Genomic DNA, 21,761 nt, shown 5'->3' with positions numbered 1-21,761 from the left:
GGTCTCACCCTGTGGGCCGCTAGGCCAGGCTGAGGAGCATCGTGGCGTAGTGGAAAGAGCACGGGCCTGGGAGTTCTAATCCCGGCTCTGCCACTTGTCTGCTGTGTGACCTCAGGCAAGTTAGTTCACTTCTCTGGGCCTCAGTTACCTCATCTAAAATGGGGATTAAGACTGGGAACCCAGTGTGTCCAACCCGATTACCTTGTAGCTACCCCAGCGCTTAGAACAGCACTTGACACAAAGTGTTTAACAAATGCCATCATCGTCACGTCTAAATTCCTTCTTGGGTCGTCCAACCCCGCGGCATAACGAAGCTTTGCATTTCATCGAGCCGACGACTCATTCTTGCTTTTTGGTTCAGGCAAAAGAAATGCTGATTTTCGGCAAGAAGTTGACTGCCCAGGAAGCGTGGGCTAACGGACTTGTAACGGAAGTATTTCCCGACAGCACGTTTAAGGAAGAGGTCTGGGCCAGACTGAAGGCCTTCGCCAGCCTCCCCAGAAACGTGAGTATTCCTGGTTTGGCTTGTAAGGGTCAGTGAAGAAAATGTACTAGTAATGGTATTTATTAAGGTATTTATTTAATAGTATTTATTAGAGAAGCAGCGTGGCCTAGCGGAGAGAGCACGAGGCTGGGAGTAAGAAGTACTTCTCTGTGCCTCAGTCACCTCATCTGTGAAATGGGATTAAGATTGTGAGCCCCATGTGGGACGTGGACTGTGTCCAACCTGATTGGCTTGTATCTACTCCAGCACTTACTAAAGTGTCGGGCACATAGTAAGCACTAAAACTGTTTAAAAAAAAACCAAAGTGCTTACTGTGTACATGTATGCAGGGAACTGTACTGAGCACTACCCTAAGAAGGAAGAAGTGAGCTTAAGGAAGTAAGTAGGGTTTAGGTTGATGTGAAACCCTTAAGTGTTAGACTAGGAGCCTTATGGGGGCCAGGGACTGTGTATGACCTGATTAACTTGTATCTATCCCAGTGCTTAGAACGGTGCTTATCACATAGTAAGTGCTTAACAAATACCATAATAATAGATGGAACTAAGGGTTCCAGGCTTGAATTGCCTATGAGAATCAAGATATCTGCTCTCAAGGACCGTTCAGAACTAGGGAACAGGTTACTCCCAAAATAATAATAATAATGTTGGTATTTGTTAAGCACTTACTACTACTTATACTTTGTGTGCATTTGAAAATGACCTTAGAGTATACCCATTCTTCCCTCATCGATTCTCAGGTAAGGAAAATAATAATAATAATAATGTTGGTATTTGTTAAGCGCTTACTATGTGCAGAGCACTGTTCTAAGCACTGGGGTAGATACAGGGTAATCAGGTTGTCCCACGTGAGGTTCACAGTCTTAATCCCCATTTTACAGATGAGGTAACTGAGGCACAGAGAAGTGAAGTGACTTGCCCATAGTCACACAGCTGACAAGTGGCAGAGCTGGGATTCGAACTCACGACCTCTGACTCCCAAGCCCGTTCTCTTTCCACTGAGCCACTGCTTCTCTTGGAAAACCTGCTTCTCAAGGAAAACCTTGAGTGAATATAGAAGAACGGGGTAGAGGATCTGCAGTTGGCATATCTCATCTGAGAGGAAGGTGGGGAAAGTAACGGCATAAACCCTGATATCAGCTCTTAAATCCCGCTTTCCTTTTTGTATCCACCCTGATTGTAACAGCCCTAAAGGACAGTTTTATATTGTGCTTGACCTTCACTCTAATTCTGCATGGGCTGTGCATTCTAGTGTGAGGTGGGACCTGCTTAGAAAGTCAGTCAGTCAATCAGTGATATTTATTGATTGCTTACTAGGTGAAGAGCACTGTATAAGGCATTGGGAGAGTAATAGAAATAATAACAACTGGTATTTGTTAAGCACTTACTGTGTGCCAGGCACTGTACTAAGCGCTGGGATGGATACCAGCAAATCGGGTTGGACAAACTGCCCCACGTGGGGCTCACAGTCTCAATCCCCATTTTACAGACGAGGTAACTGAGGCACAGAGAAGTGAAGTGACTTGCCCAAGGTCACACAGCGGACAAGTGCAACAGAGTTGGCAGACACGTTCCCTGCCCACAATGAGCTTACAGTGTAGAAAGGGAGACAGACATTAATTTAAATGAATAATTCATTATATAATAATAATTATGGTACTTGTTAAGCACTTACTATGTGCCAAGCACTGTCCTAAACCCTGAGGTTTAAGCAAGGTGGACACAGTCCCTGTCCCGTATTGGGCTCACATTCTTAATCCCCATTTTTTAGAGATGAGGTAATTGAGGCCCAGAGAAGTTAAGTGACTTGCCCAAGGTCACAAAGCAGACAAATAGTGGAGCCAGGACTAGAACCCATGACCTTCTGACTCGCAGGCCCGGGCTCTATCTACTACGCCATGCTGCTGCTTATCTTTTATACATAAATATTTAATACATAATTTCAAGATGCATACATAAATTTTGTGGGGTTGAGGGTGGGGCAGATACCAACTGTCACAGATCCAAGTGCAAGAAAATCCAAAGTAAACATTATATAACATCTCAACTAATAATCAGTGTCATTCGGTAGAATTTGTAGAGTACTTACCCTGTGCAAAGCACTGCACTAGGTGCAAAGGAGAGTAAAACACAATCCCTGCCCTCAAGGACTTTACCTAAATGTTGGAATTAGCTTACTATGGGCTTTTGCTTGGAACATTTAAAATCAGAATTATTGGTAAGCAGCGTGGCCTAGAGGAAGAAGCACGGGCCTGGGAGTCAGAGGACCTGAGTTCTAATCTCTGCTCTCCCACTTGCTTCCTGGGTGACCTCGGGTAAGTCGCTTATCTCCCCTGTGCCTCAGTTTCCTCAGCTCTTAAAATGGGAATTCAGTACCTGTTCTCCCTCATACCGACTGTGAGCCCCATGTGGGGCAGGGATTGTGTCCAACCTGATTAACTTCAAATGTTTCCTAACCAGAGGGGTGATACGCACCAGCCCACAAATTGGCCTGCTCAAACTGGCGTCCCAGGGCCAGTGTAAGTGGAAGCTCAAATCCTGAACAAAGTTAAATTCTTCAATAGAATTCCCATTTTGGAGTAAATTCCTTTTTTTTTTTTTCCCTGAGGCTTTTGCAGAATACGGTATTAAACATAACAAATACATTGTACTTTTTTTTTTCTTTACTGGTATTTGCTAAGCGCTTGCTATGTGCCAGGCATTGTACTATCTTGTACTGTAGATACAAGATACAGTCCCTATCCCACATAGGGCTCACAGTCCTAATCCCCATTTGACAAATAAGGTAACTGAGGCATGGATAAGTGAAGTTGTGACTTGCCCAAGGTCGCACGGCAGACAAGTGGCGAAGCCGGGATTAGAGCCCAGGTCCTCTGACTCCCAGGCCTGTGCTCTTTCCTCGAGGTCACGCAGTTCCTTCAGTGTGTTGGTGTTCCCCCCCCCCCCCCCGGGGAGCCACATTAAGGTGACGAAATGCAGGGCAGTGACTTGGAGAGAGTGACAGTGAGAGGTGAGTGATGAGCCACGGGCTCCATAAGCATACTCAAAGGGAGGTGCATTTGCCTAAATCCTAAAAGAGAGGTAACTCAGCTTGCTTTCTCTTCCTGGAGGCTCATCCAGGCCCCGTGTATTTGCGATGAGGCATTGAGGCTAGCTTGGGGTCAACAAAGAAGCAGGAGACGAGGAAATTATGGCACACACCTGTCCTCACTAGATGTTATTTTGGGTTTTGTTTTCACCAGGCCATGAGAATTTCTAAACAGCTGATGCGAAGTGTGGACAGAGAGAAGCTTCACGCTGTTAATAGCCAAGAGTGCCAGATCCTTGAGGAAAGGTGGCTGTCGGATGAATGCATGACCGCGATTATGAACTTCTTCTCAAAAAGCTCAAAACTCTAATTTTTGGCGTAATGAATACGAAATCTTCCAGAAACTACAGTTGATTGCTCCTGTTGGTAAATCCCAGTGGTCTTTTTGTCAGTGTTATGAATTTGTTACAGCTACTGTATTAACTCCGGACCCAGATAAATAATTACCTAACAGTCTTCAGGAGTAAATTGAAGGTTTGGATTCTCTGGGCTAATGACGAAGAATTTTGTATCGGTTCATGAATTTGTGGTGCCAGGAACACTGCAAACTCTTGCCTAGGATATTTGCCGGAAAGGTGGACACGGCTTTACACGCTGAAACCAGCTCCTTGAACACAACTAGAGCTGTGTGCTGCCCCAAGATGGTTATCGACTCTACTGGTCCAAATTTAGACAGTTCCCAGATAACCGTATGCTGGTCCTGTCTGGGCATCAGGTTCCTTGTCGGCCATCTACCGTGGAGGGAAGGAAGGAGACGACACCAAAAAAATATATAAGAAAAAGCTTTAGATGTTATATATTCAATTAAACTGTTTGACTTTCCATGCGTTGAGGGAAGGGGAAGATAAGAGACCACAGTATTTCTGGCCACCCGGTGCCAGGGTCTGGCACTGACCATATCGCTCAGTCGATAGTTTGCTGAGCACCTACTGGTTATAGAGCACTGCACTGAGAGTTTAGGAGCATACAACTGAGAGTAAGAGAGTCTCTACCCTCAAGAATTTCCAGCCTAATGGGGATGACAGATGGACCGTTCAGAAAACGCTAAGGTTGATGATAAAAGTATGGAAGGGTCAATAAATAACAGTAAGTTAATATTATAACAACAATGGTACTTGTGAAGCGTTTACTATGTGCCAAGCACTGTTATAAGCGCTGGAGTAGATACAAGTCAATCAGGTTAGACACAGACCCTGTCTGTCTGCTGTGTTACCCTGGGCAAGTCACTTCACTTCTCTGGGCCTCAGTTACCTCATTTGTAAAATGGGAATTAAGACCGTGAGCCCCAACGCGATTTGCCGGTATCCACCCCAGCCTGGCACACAGTAAGTGCTTAAATACCACAGTTATTATCATTATTGTTGCTATTCCCACATGGGGCTCACTCTTAATCCTAGTTCCAACTCTGTCACGTGCCTACTGAGTGACTTGGGGCCGGTCACTTAACTTCTCAATGCCTCAGTCTCCTCAACTGTAAAATGGGAATAAGGTACCCGCTCTCCCTCCCGCTCAGAGTGTGAGCCCCACGTGGGACGGGGCTGTGTCCGATCTGCTTATGTTGTCTCTCCCCTGTGCTCGGTACAGTGCTTGGCATATAATAAGCATGTTAACAAATTGCTTCAATTACAGTGTTGCAAATATACCTAAGTGCGAATCATACCGATCAATCAGTGGTATTTATCGAGTGCTTGATATGCACAGAGCGCTGTACCACGTGCTCGGGAGAGTACAATATAAAAAGCAGCGTGGGCTAGGGGGAAGGACATGGGCCTGAGAACCGAGGAGCTGCATTCTAACCCCAGCTCTGCCACTTGCCTGCTGCGTGACCTTGGGCAAGCGTCTCCTGGCCCACTGTTCACCTCTGGACTCAAAATGGCGGAGAGGAGAGGAGCCCATCCTCACCCTCCCCGTCAGGACCCGTGCTGAGCGACCACCTTCCGAGTCACAAAACGGGGCCTCCTCTCCCTTCCACCAGGCTTCCAGCAGGCATTCGTGCAACGAAACGAGTTGTGGAAATCAAACCGCAGGAGCTGCGGAGAGTCTCGTGCCTGCCCCACTTCATCCCTTGCCTTGCCCTACCTTTCTGCAGAGACAAACAAGTGGGCCCTAAAGCCAACGCAAATCATAACTGATAAACATATTTAGCCAATAAATACAATTTACGACTAATTATATTTTACATGTGGCACCCTTTGGGAATCTGTAGTGCTGTAAAACCTGGGCTTGAGCGCCTGCCAAATTCTCCAGAAGAGATATACTCAACCATCTGGAACTCTACACCCTCAGAAAATCTGTTCACAGCACGGTCTCGGGCTGGATCCTGGCTTTTGTGCTTCCTGATTTATTTATTTAGCACAGAATTTGGAGGGAACCTGCCAAGAGCCAGCGGTTCTAATACCGGATCTTACCGTTGTGTTTCATCCCTTTGCGCCTGCCCGTTTGTCTCTGATTGACGTAGAGCGGTCCCCTGGGAGGTGGCCGTATCGAAAGTGAATGAAGGCCACCTGCCCGTGGGCTGGCTACCACAGAACTGAAATGAGTATCGTTGGCTAAATCCAGGATTATCACCCCCTCTTCTAATTGGAACACAAACATAGTCAAAATCAACATTGATTTCCAGCTTGCGCCGATAATCATTTCCATCCAAAAGTTCGAATGTCTCTTGGAAGGTAGTTAAAAGTACTCTCAACACAATCCCCTGTAATATAATACCACGTGCAATTGCCTATTGACCTAACCAATCAATCGGTGGTACTTAGCAAGTGCTTACTATCCTCAGAGCCCTCTTACTAAGCGCTTGGGAGAGTACAGTACAACAATTAGCAGACAAGATCCCTGCCCGTAACAATCTTACTGTCTAGAATCAATCAATGGTATTTACTGAGTGCTTACGCTATGCCGAACGCTGTACTAAGCGCTTGGGAAAGTACGATACGATAAACTTGGTAGACAACCCTGCTGGCAAAGACCTTACAGATTAGAGGGAAATCCACTAGCTCCCTTAAAACAGCTTACTTTCTCCTAAAGCCCAACCCAATTAGCTTGTATCTATCCCAGCGTTTAGTACAGTGCCTGACACATGGTAAGCGCTTAACAAATACAATTATTATTAAAGGCTTGTGATTTAAAAAAAAAAAAAGTCCAGAGGATGGGAATTTGATGACCATCACGTCACATTGCCGCTGCTCTCCGATGAGCCGAGTGTTTGTGGGTCACCGTCGCCGGTCATTAAGATCCAGTTTGGGGATCCTACTTTCCCTCTCGCTACGAGCCGGGGTTAAACACACCAGCCACATCTGGCCGTTTACAATGCAAGTTTCTCTATTCGGTCATTCGTGTTCACAGTATCAGAGAAGCGGGAACGTACACAGAAGGACAGGATCGCTAATACTCAACACACAGGCTCGTTAAAGCCGCTCATAGCCACTTCCTTTATCAGGAAGACACTCGTAAGAACACGACCCAGTGGCCCAACTCACCTAGTTATCTAGTAGGCTAGCATCGTGTTGTGGTATTTAAGCGCTTTCTATGTGCCAGGCACTGTACAAATTGGGTCGGACACAGTCCTTGTCCCATGTGGGGCTCATAGTCTCAATCCCCATTTTACAGATGAGGTAACTGAGAAGCGAAGTGACTTGCCCAAGGTCACACAGCAGACAAGTGGTGGAGTGGGGATTAGAACCCAAGACCTTCTGACTCCCAGGCCCATGCTCTATCCATTAGGCCACGCTGCTTCTCTAGTTTTCAGAATAAAAGTCATGACTATCAGGCCCAAGCCGCCAGGCTCTTCTAGGTCCAAACGCGCTAATCGCGGAAACAATTTTATCAGGGAGCACCGGGTCCTTGGGGGACATAGCTCTGCATGCTCCGGCCCAAAGAGGGACACTTAGTTCTATTCTAGGCTAACGGCGGGAGATGGCCAGGGTCCTAGTGGGTTCCTCATGGCGTTCCCAGCCTTGGCCATCACAGAGCTGGCGTCCCACACTCGGGGTAGGGGTGAACGTCGGCACTCCGACCCGCTACCAAGAGCTGTCCCCTGGGTGCCGATCTTTATAGGCTGTCTGGCCCATCTAGACTCTTCAGTTGGGTGACGTGCCATAGGGGCGTGCTCGACTAATCAGGACGGGCGTAGTCGAATACCACCTTTTTGGGGACCCTCTCTCTCATTATCAGCACTGCCAGCCTAATGTCACCCACCTCCCTCCCCCCGGCTCTGTCGACAACACATCACTTTCCATTTTCTGGGGATCCTGTATTTCTGTCAGCAATACGCTACCAGTCGAGCCCGGCCCAATACATCCACCTTGTGGGAACTGAGATTCAAAACAAGGGAAATAAGCCGTTGGAAATGAGCTGATGAGAAAACTACAGAAAGGGAGGAAAATGAGCAATACAAAAAGCTACAGGTGAGCATTCGTTCTTGAAGCAACTGGAATTCAGAAGAAAATGGAGGCGAAATGAAAAGAAGAATGATCAAGTGTTTAGAATAAACCAATACTGACCTAGCTGCTGGTAAAATTAACTTCCCTAATGGTGGATTTCCTATGTTCTTTCAGGAAAAGAATGCCTGATCAACAGAAAGCTGGAAGTAAGTCATCTTTTGAGATGACGGAGCAAAAATCCAGTGCTTAGAACAGTGCTGGAGTAAGTGCTTAAGAAATACGATCATCATCATCAGAGACATTAATCAGATCTCAAGGGCTACCCTAATTAGATTCTCAACAGAGAACTCAAGCTCTGGGACTGCCAATAATAAATACCATTGATTGATTGGTTGCCATAAGAAGTCAGGACTCAGCACTCATGAAGCTGGGGCATTTTGATTGGGCTTTTTTAACTTGGTGTCCCGTAGGAAGAAGCCTGGCAGAATACACAAATTAAAAACAGAGATGAGAGGGTTTCCTCCTGTCTTCTCTTGGGTTGAAGGGTAGAAGAACTGTTTCGTCTAGCTTTATAGCCCTCATTTGATGATTTGTCTAAGTGACCTGCCAAATTCCCCAGTGTCCCAGCCTCCAAATCACTCCATCCATCACTCGGTGATGCTTATTGAGTGCTTACTGTATGCAGAGCTTAATAAATACGGTGAATGGAGCAAGCACACTCTTACTTCAGTGAGTCTGCCAATTCTCCTCCTCCAGAATCCCCAGTGGTTACCCATCCACCTCCATAACAAGCAAAAGCTCCTCTCCGTTGGCTTTAAAGCAGTCCATCACCTCGCTCCCTCCTACCTCACCTCGCTTCTCTCCTCCTACAACCCAGCCCCCATACTTTGCTCCTCTGGTGGTAACCTTCTCACTGGCCCCTCATCTCACCTGTCTCGCCGCCGACCCCTCGCCCGCATCCTGCCTCTGGCCTGGAACGCCCTCCCTCCTCAAATCCGACAATGACTCTCCCCCCGTTCAAAGCCTTATTGAAGGCCCATCTCCTCCAAGAGGCCTTCCCAGACTAAGCCCCACCTTTCCCCATCTCCCACTCCCTTCCGTGTCGCCCTGACTAGCAAGTCAAATGGCAGAGGCAGGATTAGAACCCACACTTGCTGTGTGCAGAGTCCTGCACTAAATCATTCATTCATATCACCCCTTGGATTTCAAAGGCTTCAGTGACTTAAGGGTTTCTCACCATACTGCTCTAGAACAGGAAGGGGCAGATATGATTTATACCCATTTCACAAGTGCTAAAACAGCTGTGAAAACTGAACTGGGGGCAGAGCAGGATCGAGAACTAGGTTTCTTTACTCCTGGCCAAGTGTTTTTATGTCAGACGATGCCAAACAGAGCGGGAATAAGTTTCCATATCTCCCTACCAACACTCGAAGAAAAACATCTAGAGTCCTGCTATTCCCCGCTGATTCCAGAAACCAACAGTGGCCCACAAGCCTCTCTCCTCAGGCCCACCCCCAACAAAGGGCAATCCAACGATTCTAACTAGGCAGGCAAAAATTTCATCCTTATCTAGATTGAAAACAGCCGGCCCCTCGGGCTCCATCAAGACAGAAACCATCCTGATTTTAGTGATGACTCCTACCGCCGAGAACACAACTTTTTTTTTTTTTGCTTATTTCAAGGAAGTTTATGCTAAATTGGCAGGCGGTTGCCCTGGTGAAGTTAAGAGAAGGAAATCAAATGCCAGGGATGCGCAAGGATTGCAAGAATAAGGGGCTTTTCCCTTTCGACAGAGCCAAGGACAGGAACTGGGCTTTTTCCCACAGTCCCTTTCACCAGCAAAAAACACGTCCTTTCTTTAACCCTAGCCCTGAGCCTGGACGACTTGAGACTTTACTTCCCTGAAGAGAGGGAGCTGGACCAGACGACCTCTCCGCTGTCCCTTTCAGTTCTATAAGTCTATGGAAAGTGTCACGGATCCTCCGAAAGAAAGGAAATCTTACTTGACAACTAGAGTTGACATGGGAGTTTCCTTTATCTGTTTCATCTCCAACTTGATTTCTCTCTTCTCCTCAGACGTGTTGTCAGAAGGGGCTCTTTGCCAGAGGGCCAACTGACTTGGCAGTGGAGTTAGATAAATGTCACTTGGCAGCTGCTCTTTTATTAGAAGTTTTTCCAAGGAAGGGTACATAAAACCTAAACGAAAGGATTGAAGAAACATGAAGCTAACGGTCTTATGTGTTGTCTATGAATACAAATGGTCGGGTTGCAAATTGCAGGTGAGTTGTTAAAAGAAATCATCTGGGGACATTCATGGAGTGTGAATGTTGTGGAGGAAGAATCGATAGGATTTGGAGACAGACCGATTACGGGGCTGGAAAGAGAGGCCGGAGTCAAGGATAATGCCTAATCCATTTCGGAGGGATACAGTAAATGCGTCAGAAGGTCACGGGTTCTAATCCCAACTCCGCCACTTGCCTGCTATTTGACCTTGGGCAAATCACTAAACTTGTCTCTGCCTCAGTTACCTCATCTCTAAAATGGGGATTAAGACCGTGAGCCCCATAGGGGACGGGGACTGTGTCCAACCTGATTGCCTAATATCTTACCCCCAGCACTTAGAACAGTGCTTGGCACATAGTAAGCGCTTAACAAATACCGGTATTATTACTGTCATTATTATTATTATTGACCAAACTGACTCTCCAACCATCCTTGTGTGGAAGTAGAGGGCAGGTAATAAAGAATCAAACAATCATATTTACTGAGTGCTTACTGTGCCAAGCTCTGTCTTAAATGCTTGGGAGAGTATAATATAACAGAGCTGATAGAGATGTTCCCTGCACACAAGGAGTTTACAGGCTAGAGGAATGACAGCATGGCCTAGTGGAAAGAGCACGGGACTGGGAGTCGGAGGATCTGTGTTTTAATCCCAGCTCTTCCAATTTCTTGCTGTGTGACCTTCGGCAAGTTCCTTAACTTCTCTGCACCTCAGTTACCTCATATGTAAAATGAGGATTATGTTCCTCCCTTCCAATTTTACTGTGAGCCCCATGTGGTACAGGGACTGTATCCAACCTGATAAACGTGTATCTATCCCAGTACTTAGAACACTGCTTGGCACATAGTAAACACTTAACAAATCCTATGAAAAAATTAAAAAGGCAGGAGCATCACCGTTTTATCAGCCCCCATCCCTTGAAGGCTTTTAAGGGATTCCTTGGCCTCAAGCTCTCCCCACTCACCATCAAACCCCACCCCCTGCAGGAGCAGAGGGTTGGCAAAAAAGGAGAAATAGAAAAAGGGAGAAATTTCTGGATGGACATTTTCCATCTAATGAATGTGAGGGGGTGAGGGGAGGGAAAAGAAAAGGAGGAGGTGGGCCGCTCCGCTCCGCTGAATATTTAACGGAAAAGTGTCCGTGCGTCTTTTCCCTGTCTGGATCGTGAGCTCCTTGTGGGTAGGGACTGTCCGTTACTCGATATTCTCTGTAGATCTCCAAACATTCAGTTCAGAGTTGACGCTTTCTAAGTGCTCAGATGAGAACTGGTAGTGATGACGGTGACAAGCATGATGAGAGTTAGGCCTCAAACCAGGACTCCCCTAGCCAAAACACAAAGGCAGAGCATGAACAAAGACAGACCACATATAATGCACTTATTTTTCCCACTCATTTATTCACCTATTCGTCTTCCGTATCAGGTTCTTCTTGGAGTCAAATACTGTGCTTGAGTGTTGGCATCGACCCACGAGCTTGACGCCGGGAGGGCGATACCAGTAACTTCGTCTCCGCTCTCCGGCCCCATACCAGGGCTGAGCTATTTAAAGCAATCAATGGTATTTATCAATCGATCAATCGATCGATCAATTCATCAAGCTCTTGCTGTGTGCACTAAGAGCTTATTTAAAGCCCGGTGTCCCCTTTAACAAAACAATAATAATAATAATGGCATTTGTTTAAGCGCTTATGTGCCAGGCACTGTACTAAGCCCTGGGGTGGGTACAGACCAGTTGGGTTGGACACAGTCCCTGTCCCACATGGGGCTCAGAGTCTTAATCCCCATTTTACAGATGAGGTAAATGAGGCACAGAGAAGTGAAGCCCAAGGTCACCCAGCAGACAAGTGTCAGAACTGGAATTAGAACCCATGACCTTCTGACTACCAGTTCCATGCTCTATCCACTACCATCACAATGGCGAAGGCCGAGCAATCACATTTATTAAGCACTTAATGTGTGCAGAGCACACATCGATCGATCTTGTCTATCTAGCTGCTGAACTTTCGCCCACATCCTGCCTCTGGCTTCTTCATATCTGAAAGACAATTACTCTCCCCACCTTCAAAGCCTTATTAAAGGCACATCTCCTCCAAGAGGCCTTCCCTCACTAAGCCCTCCTTTCCTCTTCTCCCACTCCCTTCTGGGTCACCCTGACTTGCTCCCTTTATTCACCCCTCCCCTCAGCCCCACGGAACTTATGTACATATCCGTAATTTATTTATTTATATTAATGTCTGTCTCCCCCTCTAGACTACAGGCTCTCTGTGGGCAGGGAATGTGTCTACCAACTCTGTTATATCGTTATATTGCACTCTCCCAAACACTTAGTACAGTGCTCTGCACACAGTAAGCACTCAGTTAATATAACTGATTGAGGAGAGGTGGGCTCGAGTCCCAACTCTGCCACTGTCCTTGGGCATGTCACTTAACCTCACCAGGCCTCAGTTTCCTCATCTGTAAAATGGTGATCCCTGCATGGAATAGGGACTGTGTCTGATCTCATAACCTTGTGTCTATCTCAGCACTTGGCCTATAGTTAAGAGCTTAATAAACGCTAAAAATATCATAAATGAACATCCAAGAATCGTGGCCTAGTGGTAAGAGCACGGACTTAGGGGTCAGAAGACCTGGATTCTAATCCCGACTCCGCTACATGTCTTCTGTGTGACCTTGGGTAAGTCACTTAACCGCTCTGTGCTTCAATTTCCCTATTTGTAAAATGGGAACTTTTCATTCTCTATAGATGGTGAGCCCCGTGTGGGACAGGGACTGATTAACCTGATTATCTTGTATCTACCGCAGTGCTTGACACATAGTAATAATAATATGTTGGTATTTGTTAAGCGCTTACTATGTGCAGAGCACTGTTCTAAGCGCTGGGGTAGATACAGGGTAATCAGTTTGTCCCACGTGAGGCTCACAGTTAATCCCCATTTTACAGATGAGGTGACTGAGGCACAGAGAAGTGAAGTGACTTGCCCACAGTCACACAGCTGACAAGTGGCAGATCCGGGAGTCGAACCCATGATCTCTGACTCCGAAGCCCAGGCTCTTTCCACAGAGCCATGCTGCTAAATGCTTGAGTTCGAATCCCAGCTCTGCCACTTGTCAGCTGTGTGACTGTGGGCAAGTCACTTAACTTCTCTATGCCTCAGTTACCTCATCTGTCAAATGGGGATTAACTGTGAGCCTCACGTGGGAGAACCTGATTACCCTGTATCTACCCCAACCTACCAATCTACCGCTTAAATACCAACATTATTATTATTAACAGATACACGTTATGATTGTTATTATTATAGGGGGGAGCAAACCCCTCAAAACAGGTAAAACTCCCCTCAAAGAGAAAAGCATCATCCTCCGTTCTCAAGTTCTTAATGACTTCCGCTCTGAGTCTGTGATTTAGTCTAAGAGTGTCAGAGGCCGGCAGTTCTCAGCAATGAGGCTTCAAGTAAATGCTTCACCGGAGGATCCCAAAACTAGCTGCACAGCCAACATGGACCAGGACCAGATAGAGACCAAAATCTCTAGGCGGGCAGCCTCTGTCTTCTGCCCAGGGTCCTAGAAACTTTTGCTAACATCATTCATCTCAGCCACCCGATTCACTTTATAAACTGGCTTCAAAACTCAGTCAACATTTCTGAAAAGCAAGGATTCTGGCAACAAGACTCAGAAGACTTTTCCAGCACAGTTAAAGGAAAAACAAAGAGTGTGACCTGATTACCTAGTAATTACCTCAGTGCTTAGAAAAGTGCCTGACACATAATAAGCGCTTAACATATACCATAAAAAGCCTCCTTTCCCCTTCAAATCTGACGGACCACCGCTTTCTCCATCTGCAAAGCCCTACTAAAATCCTCGTCTCCTCCGGGAAGCCCTCCCTGATTCATCTCTCATTTCCTCACCCTTTTTTCCCTCTCCCCCTTTCACTTTACCTATGTGCTTGCGCCTGTACCACTTTGATACCCTACTCCATTCCTAGATCACTAATATAAATATTCTAAAAAACTGCTGCTTCTCCTATCTGTAATTGATTTTATCATCTGTCTCCCCCACTAGATTGTAAGCTCCTCCAGGGCAGGGATCACATCTACCGACTCTATTGTATTCCCTCAAGCGCTTAGTATACTGTCCTCTGCATACAGTAAGCCTCAATAAATTCCCCTGATTGACTGACTGTTTGAGGGCAAATAAGGGATAGGGTACGAGGGGAAGCTTCGGACCATGGGTTGAAGGGGTGTCATTCTTACTAAGCACATTGTGAACCTCAAACCTCTAAACCTCAAACCTTTCACAGCATCCTCTTTGCTAATGTAGGTAGAGAGTTCACTCTTCAGAGGATCACGCAGGTGTCCTTGAAACAGGGAGAGCTCCTTGTAGATGTGACGCATCTCTTCATCCCGCTCATAGCTGTTCAATTTCTGATACAAGGATATTGGCGGCAAGTCTAGAGCGGCTCTGACGTCCACGCCCATGATTTTGGCCCATTGAGTCATGGGGGATTCAGCAGGCAGAAATTGGAATAAGCAGCCCTCATTGTTCATCCCCCTACACTCCCTTCCTCCCCTGTTCTGACCAAAGCGAGGAAAGAAGAGCTTGCTCTGCTTTTGCAGCATTCCAAGAGTCACAATGGGGCAGGTCAAGGAGGGGAATCCAGCCCCTTCCGTCCCCCACGCCCCCTCAAGCACTTCTCTGAAGACTAGCGCGAGTCCAGTGATCAGCCGATCGATCGATAGGATCTATGGAGCACCTACGGAGGACTGTACTAAGCCCTTGGGAGGGGACAATACCAATAGAGTTGGTTGACACAATCTCTGCGCGAGTTCCAGTTCACAGTTAACCTTCCAGGCATTATGTATAGTTGCTCTTCACTCTAGAAGGAGATGGTGAAACTCACATAGCATCGTGAACTTCATTGTGAAATTCACAGTGCTGAATCCGCAGTCCTGGCTATATCGCCTACACAGAAAAGCTGAAAGTCGATGACCCGCTTGGTTGCAGCACGTAATATTGTTCCCTTTTACCTCCATGTCTCTTGATCCTTGCAAAACCTCCTCTCAAAAAGAGCGGCTCTTTTCTCGGTGCATATTGGTCTCGCCTTTTTTTTTTCTTATGACATTTGTTACGTGCTTACTAATAATCATAATGTTGGTATTTGTTAAGCGCTTACTATGTGCCAAGCACTGTTCCGCTATGTGGCGGGCACTGTACTAAGCACTGGAATAGATACAGGATAATCATGTTGGACACAGGTCTCGCAATCTAAATCCCCATTTGACAGAGGAGGGAACTGAGGAGCAGAGAGGTTAAGCGATTTGCCCGAGGTCACGCAGCAGGCGAGTGGCAGAGACGGGATCAGGACCCAGGTCCTCTGACTCCCAGGCCCGTGCTATTTCTGTTAGACCGTGCTGCTACAGTCATTAGCAAGTCTTCTCGGGCACGAGCCTCTAGGACGCCATCGTGGCTCAGCGGCAAGAGCACGAGCTTGGGACTCAGAGGTCATGGGTTCGAATCCCAGCTCTGCCACTTGTCAACTGTGTGACTGTGGGCAAGTCGCTTAACTTCTCTGTGCCTCAGTACCTCATCTGTAAAATGGAGATTAAGACTGTGAGCCCCACCTGGGACAACCTGATTACCTTGTATCCACCCCAAGGTTTAGAACAGTGCTTGGCATATAGTAAGCGCTTAACAAATACCATCATCATCATCATCACTTGCATTCAGGTCTCTTCTTGCATCATCCATCACGGTTGTGAGAAATCAACTGAGTGGGCCTACTCCCACTACACATCCCTGTTTGACTGCCACGCGGGGGCGGGGAATGGATCGGACAGGGCGCCCTCGGCTCTGAAGTGGCCAGTCAGGTCATCGTGAGCTAGTTTCAGAACTACGATGAAGTTTTTCGAGTCAGTCACAATGAATAAGCAATTTTCAGTCATGCCAAATAGAGAGAAGCAGTGTGGCCTAGTGGAAAAAGCACGGGCTCGGGAGTCAGAAGGACCTGGGATCTAATCCCAGCTCCGCCGCTCGTTTGCTGTGTGACCTTGGACACGTCGCTTCACCTCTTTGGGCCTCAGTTTATCTCAGTTATAAGCTAATCCTCACCTATGAATCGACGTCTTATCGCGGCAGGAGTTTACGTACGCTGATGAAGCTTACAGTTATACCTTAATGGAAAGGTCTAAGCCGAAGCAGCAGACAAAACCGATCCACCTGTTGATTCACCTGTGATGAAGTCAATTCACCTATGCTGGGCAGCAGCGGCATGGGAAAGAGTTAAAGGCGAATGACCGAGTGGTCAAAATGTTGATCAAAGACAACGGCAGAGCCTCGGATTTTACTGCGCAGAAGAAGGCCGTGGTAAACCACTTCCATGCTTTTACCAAGAAAACTCTACGGATACAACAGAACGACTTTTTGACAGCAGATGGGACGTTCCCAAGACGGCGTGTCCGTGGAGTCGCTGGGGTCGGAAACGACTCGACGGCATTTGAAGAGAAAACTAATCGGGTTGGACAGTCCCTGTTCCACATGGGGCTCACAGTCTCAATCCCTGCTTTATTAAGTGCTGTGGGGGCGAGATAATAGTAATAATAATTATGGTATGTGTTAAGTGCCCAGCACCGTTCTAAGAGCCGGGGTAGGTACTCGGTAATCAGGTTGGACACAGTCCCTGTCCCACATGGGCTCACAGTCTTTATCCCCATTTTACAGATGAGGTAACTGAGGCACAGATAAGTTAAGTGACTTGCCCAAGATCACCAAGCAGACAAGTGGCGGAGCCAGGATTAGAACCCATGACCTCTGAGTCCCAAGCCCGTGAGCAAGGAGCAAGGGTTTGCCTTCAAGAAAGATCACTTCTCTGCAGATAACCACTCATACACACTAAAAAATATAATCTACTTAGCTGGCCCCACCGTCAACTCTGCTCAGGGTGCCTGCAGATCAGTCAGGTAAACTAGAGGCTTTGCAGGTCTCTCCTCGTAGGGCGGCCGCCTCACTATCTCCTCGGGGGGACCGTTCCTTACTGTGTGCGAGGCGCTGTACTAAGCCCTGGGGTGGATCCAAGCAAATCGGGTTGGACACGGTCCCTGTCTCACGTGGGGCTCCCGGTCTCAATCCCCATTTGACAGGTGAGGTGACTGAGGCACAGAGAAGTAAAGTGACTCACCCAAGGTCACGCAGAAGACTAGTGACAAAGCCAGCATTAGAAACCAAGACCTCTGACTCCCAAGCCCGGGCTTTCCACTACACCATGCTGCTTTTCACGGTGAGGCCCTGATAGCTGTTCTCTGTTTCTTGCTTACTTTACAAACCAACAGTACCCAGAAGACTCACCCGCACACACATCATATGTTGTCCGTCCCCCCCCCCCCCAAAAAAAACCCCACCACACACGCTGTGCTAAATACATCTTTTTGATGACATTCTAGATGGACTCAAGAAGAGGGCAGCACAGCCAACTAGGAATGGTAAGTGGAAAGAACTGTTTCAAGTAGCCAGCTCAGTCTAGGGGAACAAATGGGAGTTTCTTAGAAGATGTAATTACGGTTGATAAATCTCTGAGGAGAATGCTCGGGAACCCGGAGTCTAGTCTTCCCCGGCAACAAAAGAGGAGAAAGCACAGGTGGAGGAACTGAGGAAAAGAGGGTCTTGCCGACGAAAATATCTTTTCCTTTCCATAGTTATTGAGATAATAATATTAATGGTATTTGTTTAGACCGTGAGCCCATCGTTGGGCAGGGCTTGTCTCTATCTGTTGCTGAATTGTACATTCCAAGTGCTTAGTACGGTGCCCTGCACATAGTAAGCGCTCAATAAATATGACGAATTTGTTGAGCGCTATGTGCCAAGCACTGTTCTAAGTAAGGTAAGGTAATCAGGTTGTCAGGGCTCAGTCTTAATCCCCATTTGACAGGTGAGGTAACGGAGGCACAGAGAAGTTAAGTGACTTGCCCAAAGTCACACAGCTGATAAGCGGCAGAGCTGGGATTAGAACACACGACCTCTGACTCCCAAGCCTATATTCTTGCCACTAAGGCACTCTGCGTCCCATAATATAACATCTGATAGAAATTACATCCCTGTGACTTGAAGAGGAGAGCCATAGGGAGCGACTACAAATCTAAACGACTGTAAATAGAAATATCAATAACACTTTGAGATACCCTTATTAGAAACAAGCACCTGAAGCGGCTAATGTGTGTTAGATTTAAATTCGTACCTTCCCATTTCTTGGGAATTAAAACAAAAACTAGAAAAAGAAATGTTTCCATCCAAACATTTATTTTATAATGGAATAATTCCCCCTGATATTAGGACAGCCTGGAAAGCTTGAATCTTTATGAAATCTGGCTAATTGAAACAGCATTTCTCCCATAGAAATTGCCCCTTAGTATTTATCCATGTCCCCTCTCAGGATGGCATCTGGAGAGTTTCCAGTCCTCTACCAGCCTCGGCTACGGGAGAGAGAGTCAAGCAGAGGCCTGTCCATCCCATTCCTAGCTTGGGCAGTGGCTAGCGAGCGGAAGGCCATCTGCTACAAGTCAAAACTCACCCGTGCCGGGCAGCAGCGGCACAGGAGAGAGTCGAGGGCGGAGTCTCGAGTTTACTGCGCGGAAGGCGGCAACGGTAAACCACTTCCATATCTTTACCAAGAAAACTCTAGGGATCCACTACCAGAACGATTGCAGATGGAGAGCGGGGCGTTCTGGGAGACATGTGTCCATGGTCTCGCTACGGGTCAGAAACGACTCGACGGCATAAGACAATTTGTCCATGTGAATTCGAACTTTTTGTTTACAAAGAAAATGATCTGGAATAGAAAAAAGAAAATTAGATTTCCATATCTTAGATCTTCTGCATCTAATAATGGCAATAATAATAGTATTTACTAAGCACATACAATCAATGGTATTTATTTAGCACTTACTAAGTACAGAGAGCTGCATTAAGTGCTTAGGAGACTCCTCAAGGAGTTTTCCAAGCACTGCATTAAATAGTGGAGTAGATTCATTGCCATTGGATGGAACACGATCCCTATCCTGAATGAGGTTCACAGCCTAAGGTGACTCCATTTAGCAGGAAATTTGGGCCAACGGTCTAGTTCTTTTGGCCACTCTCTATCAGGCCTTCCTCCTAAGGCCAGAAAGGGAGGGGCCGGCCACGAGGGACATCCTACCTCATGGAGGGTGAACCTGCCATACCCCCAACTTCTTCGGGGGTCCTCCCCACCTGTGCCAACCAAAAACCAGACTTTCCCATATGACTTCTTTTTTTATGGTCTTTGTTAAGCACTTACTATGGTCCAGGCACTCTTCTAAATACTGGAAATCCAACCTTATTAACTTGCATCTACCCCAAGGCTTGGAACAGTGTTTGGCACATAAAAAGTGCTTCATAAATACCATTTTAAAAAAATACCTAGTTCCACTCTTCAAGACCACAAAGCCAGTGTCGCTAAAAGCGACAGATGGTAGGGTTTAGGAAATAAAGTGCTCTTTGATTCCAGATAACAGGACCATTCTAAATGACCCCACCCTAATTTTCAATAAGAGGTTGGAGGATTAGCGGGGAGGAGAGTTTAGCAAGAACGAGATGCATATGAACAAGCAACCCTAAAAAATGAAAATTCGGAAACCAGGCGTATTTCTGTAAATTGCTTCGATAGTGTTTTCAGATTCAAGGTTGACGTTCTTATCAACAGTTCATGGAGAATGTTTTAAATCTATGGCACAGGGAAAGAGCAAGCTTTTAATGAAGACTGTGAGCCCCATGTGACAGGGATTGTGCTCGGTAATAAAATTATGGTATTTGTTAAGCGTTTACTAGGTGCCAAGCACTGTACTAAGATAATCAGGTTGGACGCAGTCCCTGGCCCCCATAAGGCTTTATCTTGTAGTACCTAGTAAGCGCTCACTAAATAGCAAAACAGCTCACAGTATTCCAATTCAGGAACATTAAAATTACTAGTTCATTTTTTATTAAATAACCAATTAGCATTTGGCTCATCTCAACGATACAGGAAATCACTTTGGTTTGAAAGTAAAAAACTGCATTTTTTGAAGTTTTTCCTACAGGTTTTTACTGGCCTGCTCTTCACCCCCGGCATCGACTAACCATTACTCGGAGCGGTAGTTAGTAATAGTATTTATGAAGCACTTCTTTGCACAGAGAACACAATGTACCTAAGGGCTGGGAAAGAATACACAGGTGGGACTTCCACACAGGCCTATCCAAGGGGCTCACAATCTATGGATATAAATGAGGGGAGAGGAGGCTGGAAAAAGACACATCAGGAGCGGTGAAATAATAAAAGACTCAAGCCCCAAAGAAGACAAAGGCATTGAGGTGGTGGGGCATTTTAAGAGTGAGATTTGTGGGGAGAGGGCAGGGCGAAGACGGACATGAGAGGGAGCGGGGGGTGAGGAGAAAGGGGGAGAGAATTTGGCCGTTGGTGGTCGCAGAGCCTGGAGGCTCTGGGCTGGGAAACCACATGGAGCTCCACCTCACCCCCAGAGGGACCCCAACTTCCGTGCAGATCGAGAGTGAGGCAAGGGGATGACATCCCCTTATGGGGACCCAGGGCGAGAGGTGCCGCTAGCCCGACCACCGATCCTGGAGAGTTGACGGGGACCCTCCAGGCACCGTATGCGCTTCTCATGGATTAGTTCCAGAATCCACCGTGAATCAACCACCAAGTAAAAACCACACCTTAGTGTCTTCCTGGTGCCCCTCTTCCCTTCCCTTAGGGGCCTCTTGGCCCCTGGAGAACACTCCGGACACGGGCCCCTTCCACCCCACCCAGCATTCGGGGTGAGGAGCCGACGCAGCCCACCACTCAAGCCCTATGCCGCTGCCGTCAGGCGGGGGATAGGAATACGTCACCGGGCCTCAGCTTTGACCCCAACAGCCTGCTAGAGGACCGGATCCCGGCCCCTAACGGAGGGAGCCGGCCTGCTTTGACTTGGCCAAGTCCCCTCTCGCCAGCATGGCGCCTTCCCTCCCGTGGGTACCTCCGTCCCCGTACCAGTTACCTGTCTGCCCTCATCGCTGAGAGGAGGCACGGCTTCGGGCCGGACGCCTGTGCAGTCTGAGAGGACAGTCTGAGAGGTTGAATCCAGGAGTCCACAGGAGGAGGGGTGGGACGGGTCAGAGCCAAACGGAAGCAAGGGACACCTCCCCTCCCACTCCCGGACTGCAACCCAACGTCTTCCCCATTCAGAAGGTGGGCTTCGAGTCGCTGACCGAAAAGCAGCGGTGGGTGGGCAGGGACCGAAGAAGGCAGGAGCAGCTGAGGGAGAAATTCTCTGTTTTGGCGGGAGGTAGGACAGAATCGGGGTGGGGGATGAGGAAAGCAGCTTAAAACCGAGGCCCCTTCCATCGCACCTTCTCTGCTCTGACTCCCTCCATCCCCAAGTTCCAACCCAAACTCAAACCGGCAGGCCGGGAAACAACCTCATCAAATAAAACGATAAGTCAGAACACCAATCCGATGTGAAGGAAGAAAC

The 21,761-nt window shown here is 47.3% G+C and overlaps 2 protein-coding genes and 1 non-coding gene across 5 annotated transcripts in view; 2 read left to right on the top strand and 1 right to left on the bottom strand.

The window, feature by feature from the left end:
- Window positions 1-4,076, top strand: part of ECI2 (enoyl-CoA delta isomerase 2) — a 33,003-nt gene extending 28,927 nt beyond the window's left edge. For 2 of the 3 annotated variants that reach the window (XM_029053707.2, XM_029053705.2), the window contains exons 9-10: window positions 362-505; window positions 3,745-4,076. In XM_029053707.2, the coding sequence (XP_028909540.1) occupies window positions 362-505; window positions 3,745-3,900 (300 nt within the window). In that variant the 3' untranslated portion in view covers window positions 3,901-4,076. The remainder of the gene's footprint in view (window positions 1-361; window positions 506-3,744) is intronic. The other variant, XM_029053706.2, reaches the window with a different exon arrangement.
- CX3H6orf201 (chromosome X3 C6orf201 homolog) lies at window positions 3,936-14,835 on the bottom strand. The gene is made up of 3 exons (XM_007669090.3): window positions 14,540-14,835; window positions 9,976-10,168; window positions 3,936-4,321 (listed from the first exon to the last, which is right to left on the bottom strand). Exons 1-3 carry the CDS (start codon window positions 14,793-14,795, stop codon window positions 4,081-4,083), a joined length of 690 nt encoding a protein of 229 aa, XP_007667280.1. The 5' UTR covers window positions 14,796-14,835; the 3' UTR covers window positions 3,936-4,080.
- Window positions 14,836-18,660: 3,825 nt separating this feature from the next.
- Window positions 18,661-18,798, top strand: LOC114807720. Its single transcript, XR_003755795.1, has one exon. It is a non-coding gene; the product is annotated as a small nucleolar RNA SNORA7 (small nucleolar RNA).
- The last annotated feature ends 2,963 nt before the right edge of the window (window positions 18,799-21,761 follow it).

Source organism: Ornithorhynchus anatinus, chromosome X3, assembly GCF_004115215.2.
Source record: "Ornithorhynchus anatinus isolate Pmale09 chromosome X3, mOrnAna1.pri.v4, whole genome shotgun sequence".
In the NCBI taxonomy this organism is placed as follows: Eukaryota; Metazoa; Chordata; class Mammalia; order Monotremata; family Ornithorhynchidae; genus Ornithorhynchus; species Ornithorhynchus anatinus.
Note: the sequence above shows the minus strand (reverse complement) of the source record. Positions and strands in the feature narration are given on the sequence as shown.